The sequence below is a fragment of the Pipra filicauda genome, unplaced genomic scaffold (genome assembly GCF_003945595.2).
Source record: "Pipra filicauda isolate LSUMZ 115617 unplaced genomic scaffold, ASM394559v2 scaffold93_size3172892_pilon, whole genome shotgun sequence".
NCBI classification, from domain to species: Eukaryota; Metazoa; Chordata; class Aves; order Passeriformes; family Pipridae; genus Pipra; species Pipra filicauda.
In genome coordinates this window covers 559,502-574,483 of record NW_024105131.1, presented here as the reverse complement: position 1 = coordinate 574,483, position 14,982 = coordinate 559,502, and the positions used below count along the sequence as shown (strand labels likewise).

Genomic DNA, 14,982 nt, shown 5'->3' with positions numbered 1-14,982 from the left:
GGATTGCTTTTAATTAAGGAATGATACCAAATTTTACAAGGCAGTTATCCAATTCTTGTGTATGGAACAGTACCGGACCCCTACAATCAAGGAACTCGACGGAAGAACGTTTTTCTCGTGCCTTTTTCCTTACCTGCTCCCACATCTCTGTTTTAAAATACTTTACTATGGACTTTTATTTTGCAAACATTTACAGACCAGTGTAATAGACTAGTGTAACTTAATCCACTGCAACGGGGCCTTTGAAGCTGGAACAAAATCCGTGCCTGTGACGTTTATAGCCTGTTTGTTAGGGGCTTTTCGTTTCCACGGGGAAACGCTCGGCAGGTACGTTCGTTGCATAAGAAAGCCTTAATTTGACACTTAAAAACAAACCCACCCGCGCGTGCAAAACCCGCCCGCCTTTCCAGCTCCGAGGAGGAGCCCCAAGCCCCGCCCCTCCATCTGGCCCCGCCCCGCCCCCTCCCTCCCGCCGCCGCCGCGTCCCCCCCTCCCATTGGCGGCGGGGGCTGCGCGTGACCGAGCAGCGCGTGACGTAGGAGGAAGGAGCCGCCATTAGGGGCAGCGGGGCTGCGGCCGCGGGGCAGGTTTGGTTGTGTTCCTCCTCCGCCTCCATCCCCGCGGCTTCGGCGCTGCCTTTGCGTCCCCGCCAGTCCTCCTCCCGCTCCCCCGGGGCCTCCCGTCCCGGCGGGCGGCGGCGGCCCGTTGATGTGAGGCGCGGCTCGGCGGCGGGGCGCGGATGGCGACGGGGGCCAGTGCGGCGGCCGGGGGCCGCAGCTTCTCCTTCAAGGTGGTGCTGCTCGGGGAGGGCTGCGTGGGGAAAACCTCGCTGGTGCTGCGCTACTGCGAGAACAAGTTCAACGACAAGCACATCACCACCCTGCAGGTGCGGGCCGGGGCGGGCGGGGAGCGCCTGCCGGGGTGGCCGGGCCGGGGCGAGGGGGCAGTGCCGGTGAGGGGGGTCCCGTTGTTGTTCTCCCCTCACCTCGCGCACCTCCCAGGGCTGCCGGCCCGTGCCTTGTTTACAGCTTAGCAGAAGCCGGAGTAACCATCTCCGCTCGCTAATGGTGGCTGTCCCAGGCCGTGTTCTCTGGAAGCCAGTTTTCTAGTTCTTTTCACGCCTCATATCTAAGCTTTCAATACTTTAAGGCCTCGTTTCTACTCTGCGTGCTAACTGCTCCGTTTTTTCCAGTTATATATATATGAATGTCTTTATGTGAGTCCTGGGAGGTATGATGCGAAAGTAATTTTGTTATTGTAATCACTGTTAGTGGACTGATGACTAAGTGTTTCATATGTGCTGCATGTCTGTTAATCATAGTCTTCCCCATGTTCTCAAATCCCAACACTGGAGCTGCCTAAATGCTACTGTTTAAAGAGAAAAGCTTTCACTAAATGATTGACAAGATTAAGGCTTATGATTTAATAGCAGGAAAGATTCTTAAGGCTTACTTGCTTGTCACAATAGCTCCCTGAATTATGGTCAGATTATCAGTAGTACTGTCTGCTAATTTATAAAGAACTACAAAGTCATGTTCCACTTATGAAATGTGGCAGGGTGTCTGCTTGGAAACAATGTTTTCTTCATGACCTATTAGTGATGGATGGCATGGTACAGAATAAGCTGCTTATATTGTGCATGGTGTCAGAAAATATGTTTTGAACTTAGTGTAGGGGTGGTATGTTAAGTCTTTTGGGATGTGTCAGCTTGCTTAACCTTTTTATTTGTGGTTACACCAGTTGCACAGCATCTTTCTTAGCAGTTGTGAGCATGTCTATGGAAGTGTGGGGTTTAATACATACTGCTCTTAATATTTTTTTTTTTAAATAAGGAAACAAACCCTGCCACTTGGGCCACTAGTGGGTTTTGAACTACTTTTGAGGTTCTTAAAGTACAGAAGAAATAGTGGGTGATGCCAAAAAAAAAGAGCGTGAGGGTAGTTATGTGCTGTTCTCGTGCATTTAGGGGAAAATTCTTTAATTGGGTGTCTCAGAAGTATTTAATAGTGAAACTCCCTAAAACCAAAGAAGCATTATAGATGCACTAGAAACAATACAGTGAATGTTTCCTACACAGATAATGTTGTTCCAGTTTTGCTCTGAAGAGCTAAAAAGAATATGTTCTAAACTCTGTTACCCTGTGCTTATACTTAGCTTTTGGGTTAATCTGTTGGTAGGTTTACTAGGCATGGTGTGGTATTTATGGCAAGCTGACTGTAGCTCTGATGCCACAGAAGATATTTGGAATGCTACAGATGTGACTAATAGCTTGTAGGTGTCAGAGGTGCAGCTGAAGTGCAGCACTGAGCAAACAATCATTTAAAGTGCAACAAAATGATGTGTAGCTGAATTCTCATATCCCATGTAAAATGAATAGGGCTGAGTAGGTTGTTGTGATGTAGCGTGTTTGTTGTTTGGGTTTTTGTTCTTTAAATCTGTAGTGGAAACCCTTAAATTATAAGCAAAAATAGCTTGAAATACAGACTTGGGTCACAAATGTCATAAAATGCAACTTTAAATAGCTCCAGAATGCTGATAGGAAAATATCTGTAGATAGTGTGGCTCAAGAGCTTCTGGTTTTGACTGTCTGGAGGGGTGTGTGTAAAGGAGTGGAAGCATGTGCTCACATTCATACTGAGATTTTGTTTCTCCACTAGGTTACTAGGTTTCTGGTTGCTACCTGTGTCTTCTGACTGACTGCATGGTGTTTCTCAAGTAATTTGCTTTTCTGTTCTGAGCCTCCTTAGCCACTGATAACATCTTATTGATCATAAAATATAATGTCAGTTGCTGTTGAACCTTACCATGCATTATGTGCACTTGTGAAGTATTATCTTTTTTATTCCTATTTTCCTACATCGTACAGTTCTAGAACAAAGTTGAAGTACGTTCTTCCACTATTAAATTAAAATATCCCTTAAAAATAAGAGAAACTAGGTTATCTGGTTAAGCAATGAAGTATCACATTTGGAAAGCATCCTTGGTTTGTTTCCTTTTAAGATTAAAGGCTTAATCTGATAAGTTTGCTTTGTTTCATGGAAAGAGTTCAAAGTATTGCAACAAATTCGTTTTGTTCCAATAAAGCCAAAATTAGATAAATGCTTTGCTCCTGGTCCAGCAAAGGAGCGACAGTGATGAATCATATGAAAAGATGACTAGATATTGAGACAAGAGGCTCTCCATCCACAGTTTTCTCTGACTTAAAAAAGGAAAGTATTGCATAGTGCTTTATTCCAATATGCTTGCAACAAAAAGGGTGGTGAGACTGAAGCCTTCTGGAAACTTCACTTAGGATGTTACTCTACTGTGAAGTTATTCTGTGTACACCCAAACAGGAAAGCTTCTTTTGTGCAACAGAAGACTTTAACTAAAAGGGAGCAGTTTCTCTGCTCTCCACACCCCCCTTCACTAAATGCTAGCTGGAGTGAACTGGAACTTCCTTTGACGTGTTGCTGTAGTTGTGTCAGGTCATGTACTTAAGATATTGATGACCTGCAGATGGAAATTAAGGTAGCTACTGATTCACCTAAGAAAACATCTAGGTGGAAAAATGTGGAAAAGCTGATGCAGGAGAGGTAGGAGTTTTTGCAAGCAATGAATACAATCCATAACGTGGTTATCAGATCTTGTGGGACAGTTACAATTGGTTCCCATTGTTTGAAATATTGAGGTCAGTGCTCTCATATTGATATAATAATTCTAAACTATGAGTTGATACCAGGGGAACTGTGCTAGAATTACTCCAATAATAAACTTACTGTCAAACTTTTTTTTTTAAAATCAGGTAGATACTTCATATTAGTTAGTTACTCAATATAAATACAACTTCTAAGTACTGATCTCTCAAATGTGTGGAGGACTTTCAAAATATCCAACCCAAGAGAGCTGCTGATATAATCATACTATAGAGATCCCGATGGCTTTGCTGGACTTGCATAAACTGGAAAAGCTGTGTTGGCTTTCAGGATACTTGGGGACTGGCAGAAGACAATGCAAGGAAGTTCAGTGCTGTATGCAGTGTTTGTATCCTGGCCTGCTGCTGTTGAACATGAAACAGTCAGGGGCAGGTGACATACACCTGCTTTTATTCATCGACTTCAGGAGAATCTCTTCCAGCTGGGTCTCTCTTGTATTCTACTCAAGCCCCTTTGTCAGCTCCTAACAGGGCCTGGTGGACATGTGAAACTGAGCTCTTAGAAGTAAGAATTAAAAGAAAGAAAAGATTTCTTACAGACATATAGAAAAATTGGAATTTTAACTCTTATAAAAGCATTATCCTTATTCTTCTAAGTGCCTAAGTATTCTTCAGACCAGTCATAAGACACTAGAGTCAAAATACCAAAGTTAGTAGCTTCCTTCAAAGAGTTGTTTGCAATTACTTATCTTTGAATTAATGGTGGTTTTGTATATCCATGAGTTTTTGAAAGTCGTGCAAAAATTAATTTTCATAGTAATTAAATCAATACAGAAAGGAGTTACTGATTGTAAATCAAGCCACAACTTAAACTTAAAACCGCAGTACTGGATTTGGTAATTTTTTGGGAGATTAGAGAAAATGTTGAATCCTTTTTCATGTGTAATTACCCAACACTGCATAGACTGTTCTGATTTCAAAGGCTTTGACTTTGAAACTTGGCAGAATTTGGAATCTTGGCAACTGACTTTTTCCCTAAATTATCTCAAAATAGAAGCTGAGACTCTTCCGTACATGTTGGGTTCCCCAGATTTCTAAAAGCTGCATAGTCCTACTGTTCACATGGGTTGGGTTTTTTTGTTGTTGGTTTTTTTTTTCCTTACCTCAGAATGAGTGAAGGGGTGGATATGTGTTTGTTAAAAGGTGGATATTAGTTGATTTGTCTTCACTACGTTTGCCACTGTGGATGTAAAATGCATTTTACTAATAGTAAATGCATCAAACTTACCCATACCTATTAAGAGCAGAGCCTGTTAACTGTATTCTTCCAATATATGGACACAATAAAGAAGAATGAAGCATTTAATCTGTAATGTAGAACTGATGGTTTCTTGCAGCATGTTCACAGAGCTTTCTGCTCGTTACTAATGATGACTGCTTCAAATACTGGCTTCCAGTCTTGTTATCAGACAAACATGCTTGTAATCAGGGTATCTGCTATAGGATCCTTTTTTGACTATAGGTCTAAGACTTTAGATAGACTAAAACTTAATCAGTACAAATTCATCAAGTTTTAATACAGAGAGGAAGTACAATAGCCCAATAGTAAATACCTTGACACAGTCTCCTTGTGGTTATGGATATTTTTGCAGGAGATACTAAAAACCCTTACTTGAATGTAGGGGTCTTCTAGTACTGGGGTATATAGAAGATGGAATATTCTACTCTTAGTGGTAAAAGACAGTATTCCTATCAAAAGCTGTAGTACCTGAAGGATTGGTGATAGTGAAGCAAAATTTAAGTATGCAGATGAACCTACTCTGATATTTGCTCTGTCAGATAGGAAATATACTCGTGCTATTAATTGGGTCAGTGTAACTACAATGATATAAGTTCATGCATACTGAGTTCTCTGTGTTTTTAAATATAAATCCTGTTTATTTTTCTGGATTTTTCTGCCTTTTGGTGCCAAAATGTGGTTCTAAACCCTGTGTGTGAAATTCATATCATCTAAGCAGATTTGGATTGTTGGTGTTGTGACAAAAGCAAACAGTGCTCAGAAGAGCTTTTCCTTTGAGATTTGCAATAGAATATTGAGTACTATAGTACAGCAGACCAATAAAATATTGGCAGGTAAGCTTGATTCGTTGTGCCTAAACATATCTTCTCTCCATATGGCCCAGTTGTTGCTGAATTAAAACTTCTGAAGTCACCTCTAAGCCTTTGGCTTTTAAACTTAGAACAAATTATGATATGAGGACTTGGTACTGATCAGATAATCCTCAAGGACAGCTAGCTGAAAGCTATCAACTACTTTCTATAGAGGTTTTGATTAAAGAATTAAATCTTTTCTGATGTTTAAAATTTGCTATTCTGCTGTTAAGCTGTTTGTTTACAGGTTAGCTAGAGGATCAAATCCACTTAACATGCTGCCTGGAACTTTTTCCAGACTCTTATGTCCTCTTACTGTGTACTGAAGGGGTTAATTGTTTTGTTATGTTGAACACAATGGTTGTAGTGATGAGTTCTTTGCTATCTGCTCTTGGAAAATATCTGAGTGTTTTTCTTCTGGTATGTTCTCTCTCTGTCTATTCTGTTCATCAGACTTCATGGAAAGCTTTAGGTAGGTACATGGAAGGTACAATTTAAATATGAAAAGGGGCTTTTTTTTTAATCATCTCACCTTAGGTCGTACAGATGCCAGAGTTGATATTAGGAAAGTATCTGAAGAGCAGGAGCTGCTCTAGCGGTTGAGTGTGGGATGACTTTGACTGTAATACAGGCAGCACTCCAAACAGGCACTTGGACAGCAATTTAGGTTGCTGTAAATCGAACTGTTGTGGTCTTGTGTAGCTAAGCAGCAAACTGGTCCAAGCACCTCATCTGGCCCATGGCACTTTCCACATATGTGACTCTTTTCTATGGCTGGTCAGTGTTCATACAGAGAACTCCTCTTAAGCTGCTACAATCCAGCCTAAAATAATCTGTGATGAGTGTATCGTAAAATACCACTGTACTTGTTTGAACCCAGATGCAGGTTGATGTGAAACTGAAAGGAAAACTGAATATAATTTAAGGCAGAAAACAAAAGTTAACCCTTGGCAACTGAATTGTCTGATGTTAACATGTTCTGCTAGTCTTCAGAATGGGGGGAGTGGGTTCCTAATGCATCAATGCCTTCAGACCCTGTTCTGGTCCATTAAACTGTATTAAATTATATCCCTTTTTAGCCATTGAATTATGGACTGGGTAACAAAGGTGGTATTTGAAAATGTGGATCATGCGAGACAACCAGATCTACTCAAGCTACTGAAATTAGACTAACCTTGCAATATGCTCTGGACCTGTAAAACATTTCTAGAAGTTAATGCAGTGGGATTCTGAAGTAGCTTGTATGCTTATTCTGAGGCTTTTCACCTCAAACAAACAAAAGCACAGAACCAAAAAGCAGAGGAGGGTGAGTTGTGGGCTCACTTTAGAGGGGGGGAAAAAAAAAGGGAAAAGATATAGACAAGGAAACTTGGGGAATACTAGTGTTCTAAGATGTTTAGTGATTAACTCATACTATTTTTTTGTTCTAGTAGCTCACTAACAGTGAAGTGCTTTGCCCAATTACTGCAAATTAAAAATCCAGTTAGGCTGGTTCCTACCCAAACTTCACGTACTCCTGTGAAATGCTTTGATTTCAGCTTAGAATATCAGTGTTGTGAATTCAGACTCTTCTCACACAACTCATCCTCTCTAAATCATTCAAAACAACAGCAAAAAGATGTAGTAAATGACTGGCTTAAGCCAAATTTATTTAGAACAGACTGTTGGCAAACTATAGTAAAATGACTAACTGGCTTAGTATTGACTCAGCCTTCTGGCTTACAGAGTATTTTGATCTGGAAATTTGTCTTTTATTGATTCAGATGTTTTTACTAATAAATTAATCTGAAGTCAAATGGAGCATTTGGTATGTAAAACTTAACTCTAATCTGTTTTGCTTTCCAGGCATCTTTTCTTACAAAGAAGCTAAATATTGGTGGAAAAAGAGTAAACCTTGCAATATGGGTATGTTTACTCCCCTATTTTTTCTCCCATAGCTAATCAGAATATTTTTCTGAAAAAAAAAATACTTAGGCTTACTATATCTCAAATGTTAGGCACTTCTTAATAAAGTAAAATTTGTAATTATTATGAGTTCCTTGAAGTATTGTTTGCTTTGTCTTAAATGCTAACAAGTGTATTTTAAATACAGGATACAGCTGGTCAAGAAAGATTTCATGCATTGGGGCCTATCTACTACAGGGATTCCAATGGCGCTATTCTAGTATATGATATAACAGATGAAGACTCTTTTCAAAAGGTACGGGACAGCTTTTTACATCTGTGTGAGATGTAAACTGATTAAAGAGTAATCTGTGATATGTGTAAATGGAAATCCTCTGTTTTCAGCAATATATATTACATTTGCAAATTTAGACCATAGAATGGAAGTATTCTTTTGAAGGCTGACTTTTTCAGTCTACTGATGTTCTAGCAGGGTTATTCAAAGAATACCAGAGAATTAGATATGTGACTTACCTGTGGCAGGCTGTAAACACGAACCAGGGCTGTTTTTATAGTATACTATACTGATCTCTACTGTATAAACCAAATTACTAAAAGATATTAAGTGACATGATTTCTTACAGATCTGAGAACGCTGAAATTGCAATACAACAACATTATGTTCTCTGGGATAATAGATATTTGTACTTCAAATCCTCATCAAAACCTGAAATTTGATAGCTAATTATTTAATAGCATTATTAGTTGATCAGTTTGAGCCGTGAGTTTTTTACAGTCCTGTGTCAAAGCTGCGCTATCACTCTATAGGATGTTCCAGCTGAAAACTAGCGACACTCTTTTTTTAAAGTTTGTCTCTGATTAGATTGTGGCAAAACTCATGGGACTTCTGTGTAGAGAAGTAAGAAATTGTGGTTTTATCAGCAAGGCTTGGGTTAGCAGTGATAGAAATAGTGTAAGGGTGCAGTTCCACAACGGTTGTAACTATTTTAAATAGCCTGGTGTAAGGCACGTAAAGCAGTTGTGCTAGTAGTTAAACACTTGCCCCAACTGGCAGAATTGTGACTTGTGAGTTTACTTCAACTTGTGCCTTTTCATGCTGAGCCCTACTTAGTAAAAACTCTGTGATACAAAAAAACAGGAAAAAAACAGGGAAGGCTGATTTGCAAAAGTTATTGCATAGCTACTACTGTATCATGTAGCCTAACTGTTTCTAGGTTCTTGAAGTGATTGCCTCTCTTCACGATTAAATTCCCTTAAAATAGCACTTCCTAAGTCAGTGCAGTGATCATACAACTTCAAAGAATGACAACAGAATTGATGATAGATACCTTACCATCAGCTGACTCGACACTCTTGTCCCATCCATTCTCTCAGGAAACAAACATCTGTTATAATCTAACCTCAGTTCAGGTGCCTCTACTTTTAAAGTATCATTTGTGATCATAGAATCAGCTGGGTTGGAAGGGACCTCCGAGATCATCAAGTCCAACCCTTGATCCACTACTGCTGCGGTTACTAGACCATGGCACTAAGTGCCACATCCAGTCTCATCTTAAAAATCTCCAGGGATGGAGAATCCACTACTTCCCTGGGCAGCCCATTCCAATGTCTGATTACCCTCTATGTAAAGAAATTCTTTCTAATATCTAACCTAAACCTCCCCTGGCACAACTTAAGACCATGCCCTCTTGTCTTGCTGATAGTTGCCTGGGAAAGGAGACCAACCCCCACCTGGCTACAACCTCCTTTCAGGGAGTTGTAGAGAGTGACGAGGTCTCCCCTGAGCCTCCTCTTCTCCAGGCTGAACAACCCCAGCTCCCTCAGCCTCTCCTCATAGGACTTGTGCTTGAGTCCCTTCACCAGCCTTGTTGCTCTTCTCTGGACCTGCTCCAGCACCTCAATATCCTTCCTGAACTGAAGGGCCCAGAACTGGACACAGTACTCGAGGTGTGGCCTCACCAGTGCTGAGTACAGGGGAAGAATCACTTCCTTGGATCTGTTGGCCACACTGTTCCTGATACAGGCCAGGATGCCGTCTCCTGCTGGATTTCTTTTGGGGGCAAAAGGGTGTGACTCCACCAGTTAATTTCCCTTTCACTTTCCCTAATACTTCTTAGTCATTCACCTGCTCGCATCGCACACAGACCCCACTCACACTGTCCTCTGGTACTAACACCAGGCTCAAACACTCTGCGCAGCCAGAGGCCTGAACAGCTGTGTCTGTCTTGGTGTCCCTCTTAAGGGGTTCCATCTGTGTGGACACACCCTTTGTCTTAACAGCAGCAGCAACAGCTTTTGCTTTTTTGGAAACCATTGCTGGCTTAAGCTGAGTTATGATGGGGAAAGAAAAAAAAAAGCTCCTCCAAGAGATCTGGGAGGTGGCTGGACCCCTCCTGCTTGCCCTGCCTGCATGAACTTCCTCGCTAACTGCAGTTTGCCTGCTCCTGTTCGCTGTGTTCTGGTTGCTGGTGCTCCCAGCAGCCCTTTAAATCCCTCTTGGGTGCTGGGTGCCGCCCCCTAGTCAGCTGATTGGCCTCACCTGAGACCTCCAGCACTGTCAGTAAGTGCCTGTTGATAAAAGATCTCATGCCTGACCTAAAGTGGCCCATGCAGTGAACTTGTTCTTTGGAGTGGGGCTAACACGAGTGTGGTGAGTTATATTTCTGGAGTAATTGAACCATTTTACCCAAGTCAGTTGCTCTTAATTTCACCTGTGAACTAAAAGCTGCTGAACAAGAGACATGTAGCTATATTTTTGCATCCATGTTGCTCTAAACATGTTTGGTTCAAGTTTAGAGTAAATGGTTAATGAAGGAAGTGGGATAGTTCTGCATAGCCTAAGCTAGTAGTATATCCATTGAAAATAAACTTGCCTCTCTTCTTTTTGCAGGTAAAAAACTGGGTTAAGGAATTAAGAAAAATGTTGGGAAATGAAATCTGTTTGTGTATAGTAGGTAAGTCTTTCAACATGTGATTCTAATGACTTAACTGGAAACATCTCTTTGATTAACAGCATCTTCCAAACACTGCTTTGACAGCTTGTACATGTGAAGAGGTAAAGCTTAATTTGATATTTGAAATTGAATTGGAGCTAGAAGTTTCAGTAGATCACATGGAGGAAAATAAGTGTTCAGTTCAAAACAATAAGCTGTTTAATGATGCTGTCAGAAGTGCATGGTACAGACACCTGCAGACTGTAGTTTAATAAAGAGAAACATACCTCAAATGTGTATTATCCTTCTTTCAAATACTCAGACTCGTGGTATTTACTGTTCTCAGTGCCATAGACTAGGTGCTTGTCTGTTTTCATAATCAAGTGCTTGTGGGGTGGAAATAGTCTTAAAGCTTGGATATTTCAATGTAAAGGAATGCAACAGAAATACTGGGTTTAGATTTAAATCTGATCTAATTATTAAAACACTTTCATGAGGTTAGATATAAGGATATCCTATACAAATTATGTCTGCAGCACAGGGAAGCTGCCAGTAAATCAAAGAAGAAAAGCAAAAGGTTGAATTAAGTGGCTTATATGGAGGTATTTAGCTATCCTGATCTCTCTACAGAAGTAGCACTTCATTGTCTCTAAACGCTTGTGTGAAAGGAGATTCTCAAATCATATCATTGATTTGAGACTTAGAAAAGAGCTGGTCTTTACTGGGGCAGCTTGTGAGAAAATTGTGGGGTAAAATGGTTACTTGTCTGGTTTATTTTGGGGTAATTCTGGAGTACAAAGACTTGAATTATTAACTTGTTTCCAACAGGTAACAAAATAGACTTGGAAAAAGAGAGACATGTTTCAGTGCAAGAAGCAGAAATGTAAGTCACACCAATTATTAATGGAAACAGTCATTGCAGAGTTATGCTAGAGTAATAAACTTGTTATGCTGCCCAGCTAGGCACTGCTGGTTTATGCCTGCCACTTGTTAAGTGTTCTGTTATTGTCCGAGTCCCAGTCCCCTTATTGACCAAACTGTAACTTGAGAGTTGTATGTGATTACAGTCAACATTTGTGGTTTAAATGCACTTCTAGTTATGCAGTTTTCCTAATTTCATCTAGTGTGTTGCATCAGTCATGGCAGTTTTAAACACAACTCCTTTTTTTATATAAAATCAGATTAACTCTGAAGTCAGAATAAAATCTCTTGTGATCATCTTACTGCTTCATGTAAAGTGGATTAGGAAGATTGAGTCTTTTTACTACAATGAAGCTCCGTATCTGCATTTCTACAGGTATGCTGAATCTGTTGGAGCAAAACATTATCATACTTCAGCTAAACAGAACAAAGGAATTGAAGAACTGTTTCTTGACCTTTGTAAAAGTAGGTATTATCTAGTTTGTTGGTACAGAGCTCGTTCATAAAATAAATTCAGAAAAGCTTTTAAGGCCATATAAAAAATGCTTGTAAGGCCAGAAAAGTTTTAATGTAAACTACTACGAAGAACTGACTTCATTTGAATCTACTTCAAGCCACTCGTATACTGTAATAGCTCTGGAAGCTTGATGTGTGGATGCTTACAATATTGCAAATTCATGCTGTCATTTGTTGGAGCACCAACTGCTGTTACGTTTACCGTGCGTAAATAGTAACCCAGATCAAACTTCATGTGACTGCCTGCTTCAAGCCCTCTGTTTCAGCCTCTTTCAAAGATCTTCTCAGATGCTGCCAATTACAAATCATAAACTCAAAGCTGTAATGGTGCAAATTTTACACAGCAGTCTAGGCAAATGGTAAAGATGGTATATGGGATAAAAATGTAACAAAGGGAGGTTGGCCTATTAACTGTGTTTCTATGATAGAAGAACTTAAGAAAAACTTATCCCGCATGTCTGAAGAGTTGCTTGGGGTTTGGTTTTTTGTTTTGGAGGGTGGGGGTTTTTGTTTGGTTTTTTTTTTTTATTGGTGGGAGCTTTTGGTTGGTTGGTTGGTTTTTTAACAGAATGTTCTTGATATGGGTGAGTAAACCTAGATTTTGAAGTTGCTAACTCCAGAACATCTGAACGTCATAAGGTCTCCCTTAGTTAACAGGAGCTGCTGGATGTTTGATGCTTTAGAAAGATTTTATTATGTTCTTACAGCTATGCCATGTGATACCTGAGTACTTAGTTCTGCATAGCAAATAGGAGAACCAGTCTTGCTGAACTTTGTGCATGTAACACGGACAGATTAAGATCTCAAAGTCTTGTGTAAAAATGCAGTGGAATGTCATCTAATACATTTCTTTCTTTACAGGAATGATAGAAACTGCTCAAGTGGATGAAAGAGCAAGAGGCAATGGTTCCAGTCAGTCAGGAATGGCAAGGCGAGGTGTACAGATCATTGATGATGAGCCACAAGTACAGAGCACTGGAGGGTGCTGTTCTTCTGGATAATTATAAAACTGTGCATCACTGCCCTCTTGATATGAAGACTGCCATATTCCAAGTCACGCGTTCTTTACCAATGGAGTAATAGAATTAACAGTATTTAAAAATAATCACATGTAACACTGCAGAGACCTTAAGTGCTAAACTAGTGGCATCTGTGACCAGAGAATTGGCATTTTCTACAGTGGTTAACAAAGCAATTACCAATGGCCTTTTTACATATTTTTCTTTAATGAGGAATAATATGCATGTAGAAAAGACCTACTTAAAGGCTTCATTTATATTCTTTTAAATCAGATCATTATTTAATAACTTATATACATTGTTGTTGGAATGGTATACGTTTTTGCAGCTCTTTGTATTTTGTGGTAGATGGAATTGTATCACTTCTAAAATGCAAATTGATTTTTTTTTTTTTTTTAATTACCAAATATATGAAGTAATATTTTTGCAGGGCCTCCACAAGCCTATAACTCAACTACTTTGATATATTCTGTTCATCCTGTATGCCAAGCTGGTAAAATACATTGTAAATTACATATTAAATATTTTATCTGCTTTTACAATTGCAGGTGCAGAAATATGTACATCAGTCTTGTCAGTGATTGTGAAGTGAATAAGTCAGTGAAAGATGCAAGCTTTTCATGTGTACTGTTGAATTGCTCATTCTAGTGCCCCTACCTGAAAACAGCTTTGTTTTGGGTACATCCATAGGTACAGCAATTTTTTAATCCATTTCTGGCAAACAGCAGTATTTAGAGTATCCCCTTATTGGGAAGAGAATGTGTCTTTGGACTGCTGTTTAACATTGAGGTGTTTGACTCCCAACTAAAACAGTTGATGCATGCATATACCTTGCCTCTGCAGTTACTTTGCCCTCTCAGAATACCCCTTGAAAGTCAAAGCAACTTTAGCCCTCATCTGTCTGGTAGCCAGTAAACCAGATGCATGGGAAATTCTTTAGCTGTTTTAATATGTTTGTGTCCCAAGACAGCATTATAAACTATTCGTGAACATCATTTTCCCCCCTGTTTTGCAGGGCTTGAGTGAACAACTTAATTGGCATTAACTAGAATTGTTTCTGATTTGGAGTGATTAAATGGAAGATGTGAAACTTGCCAGATGTAGCTGTAACTTTGGGGATTCTAGGCAGAATTGAACTTATTCCTGACTTACTCTTTCTCCTGTAAAGTGTTTTGAAGCCTACTTAAGTTTTGGGAAGACACTTTTCAGGAAAAAATGTATGAACTACTATCACAAAGAAACACAAGATGGTAGTACCTGAAACTTCAAAATGTTTTGTGCTCTGACTTTTTTTTACTTAAGTTGTCATGCTTGGAGAAACAGTAAAGGTGATGTCTATGACAAAGCAGAATATCCTTGGCCTTCCTTTTCCTGAAAGGTAGAATTAGTATGGCATATGAATGCATTGAATGGTGTGGGTATGTTCTGATACACAAAAAGAGTAGTAGTAGCTAATTAGTCTGTGTAAGAGAAGTGTGCTGTCTTGAATCTGATTTTATTTTCTCTGAAATAATAGATGGCTTTCATACAGACTGATCCTGGTGCATTTTTTTCCCTTTCTGCCTTAACTGTGGTGTAGATGCTTTCTCTTAGACTACCATTGTTGTGCTCTTCTGACATGATTGTATGCATGATGGAGAAAGGTGATATGTTCGTGCTAGTGAAGGTCAAGTTTCTTGGCTGTACAGAGCTTTGATGTAAATCTAAAATTTGTGATTATATGTGTGTATATGTAGCAACACAGTTAACATTCTCATCTAACAACAGTGAACTCTGACAAATTGAAAAACGGGTCAGTTTGATCTAAAATCAGTATCTAACAGTCAAGTCAGTCTTGTAAGTGATAAAATAGTGACATGAGGAGTGAAATTGGCAAAACTCAATGATCAAGACTGGAATCTCG

At 39.7% G+C, this 14,982-nt stretch overlaps 1 protein-coding gene across 1 annotated transcript; it reads left to right on the top strand.

The window, feature by feature from the left end:
• Positions 1–554: 554 nt before the first annotated feature.
• Positions 555–14,615, top strand: RAB21 (RAB21, member RAS oncogene family). Its single transcript, XM_027721941.2, has 7 exons — positions 555–886; positions 7,631–7,690; positions 7,878–7,985; positions 10,581–10,644; positions 11,452–11,506; positions 11,921–12,009; positions 12,922–14,615. The coding sequence occupies exons 1-7, from the start codon at positions 740–742 to the stop codon at positions 13,059–13,061; spliced, it is 663 nt and encodes a 220-aa protein (XP_027577742.1). The 5' UTR covers positions 555–739; the 3' UTR covers positions 13,062–14,615.
• Positions 14,616–14,982: the final 367 nt, after the last annotated feature.

Excerpts from the sequence above, each read along its gene's own strand:
- RAB21 (XM_027721941.2), top strand. The coding sequence starts at position 740 with ATGGCGACGGGGGCCAGTGCGGCGGCCGGGGGCCGCAGCTTCTCCTTC. Across the intron at positions 887-7,630 it reads AGCACATCACCACCCTGCAG|GCATCTTTTCTTACAAAGAA; the intron begins GTGCGGGCCGGG and ends TTTGCTTTCCAG. Across the intron at positions 11,507-11,920 it reads TCAGTGCAAGAAGCAGAAAT|GTATGCTGAATCTGTTGGAG; the intron begins GTAAGTCACACC and ends GCATTTCTACAG.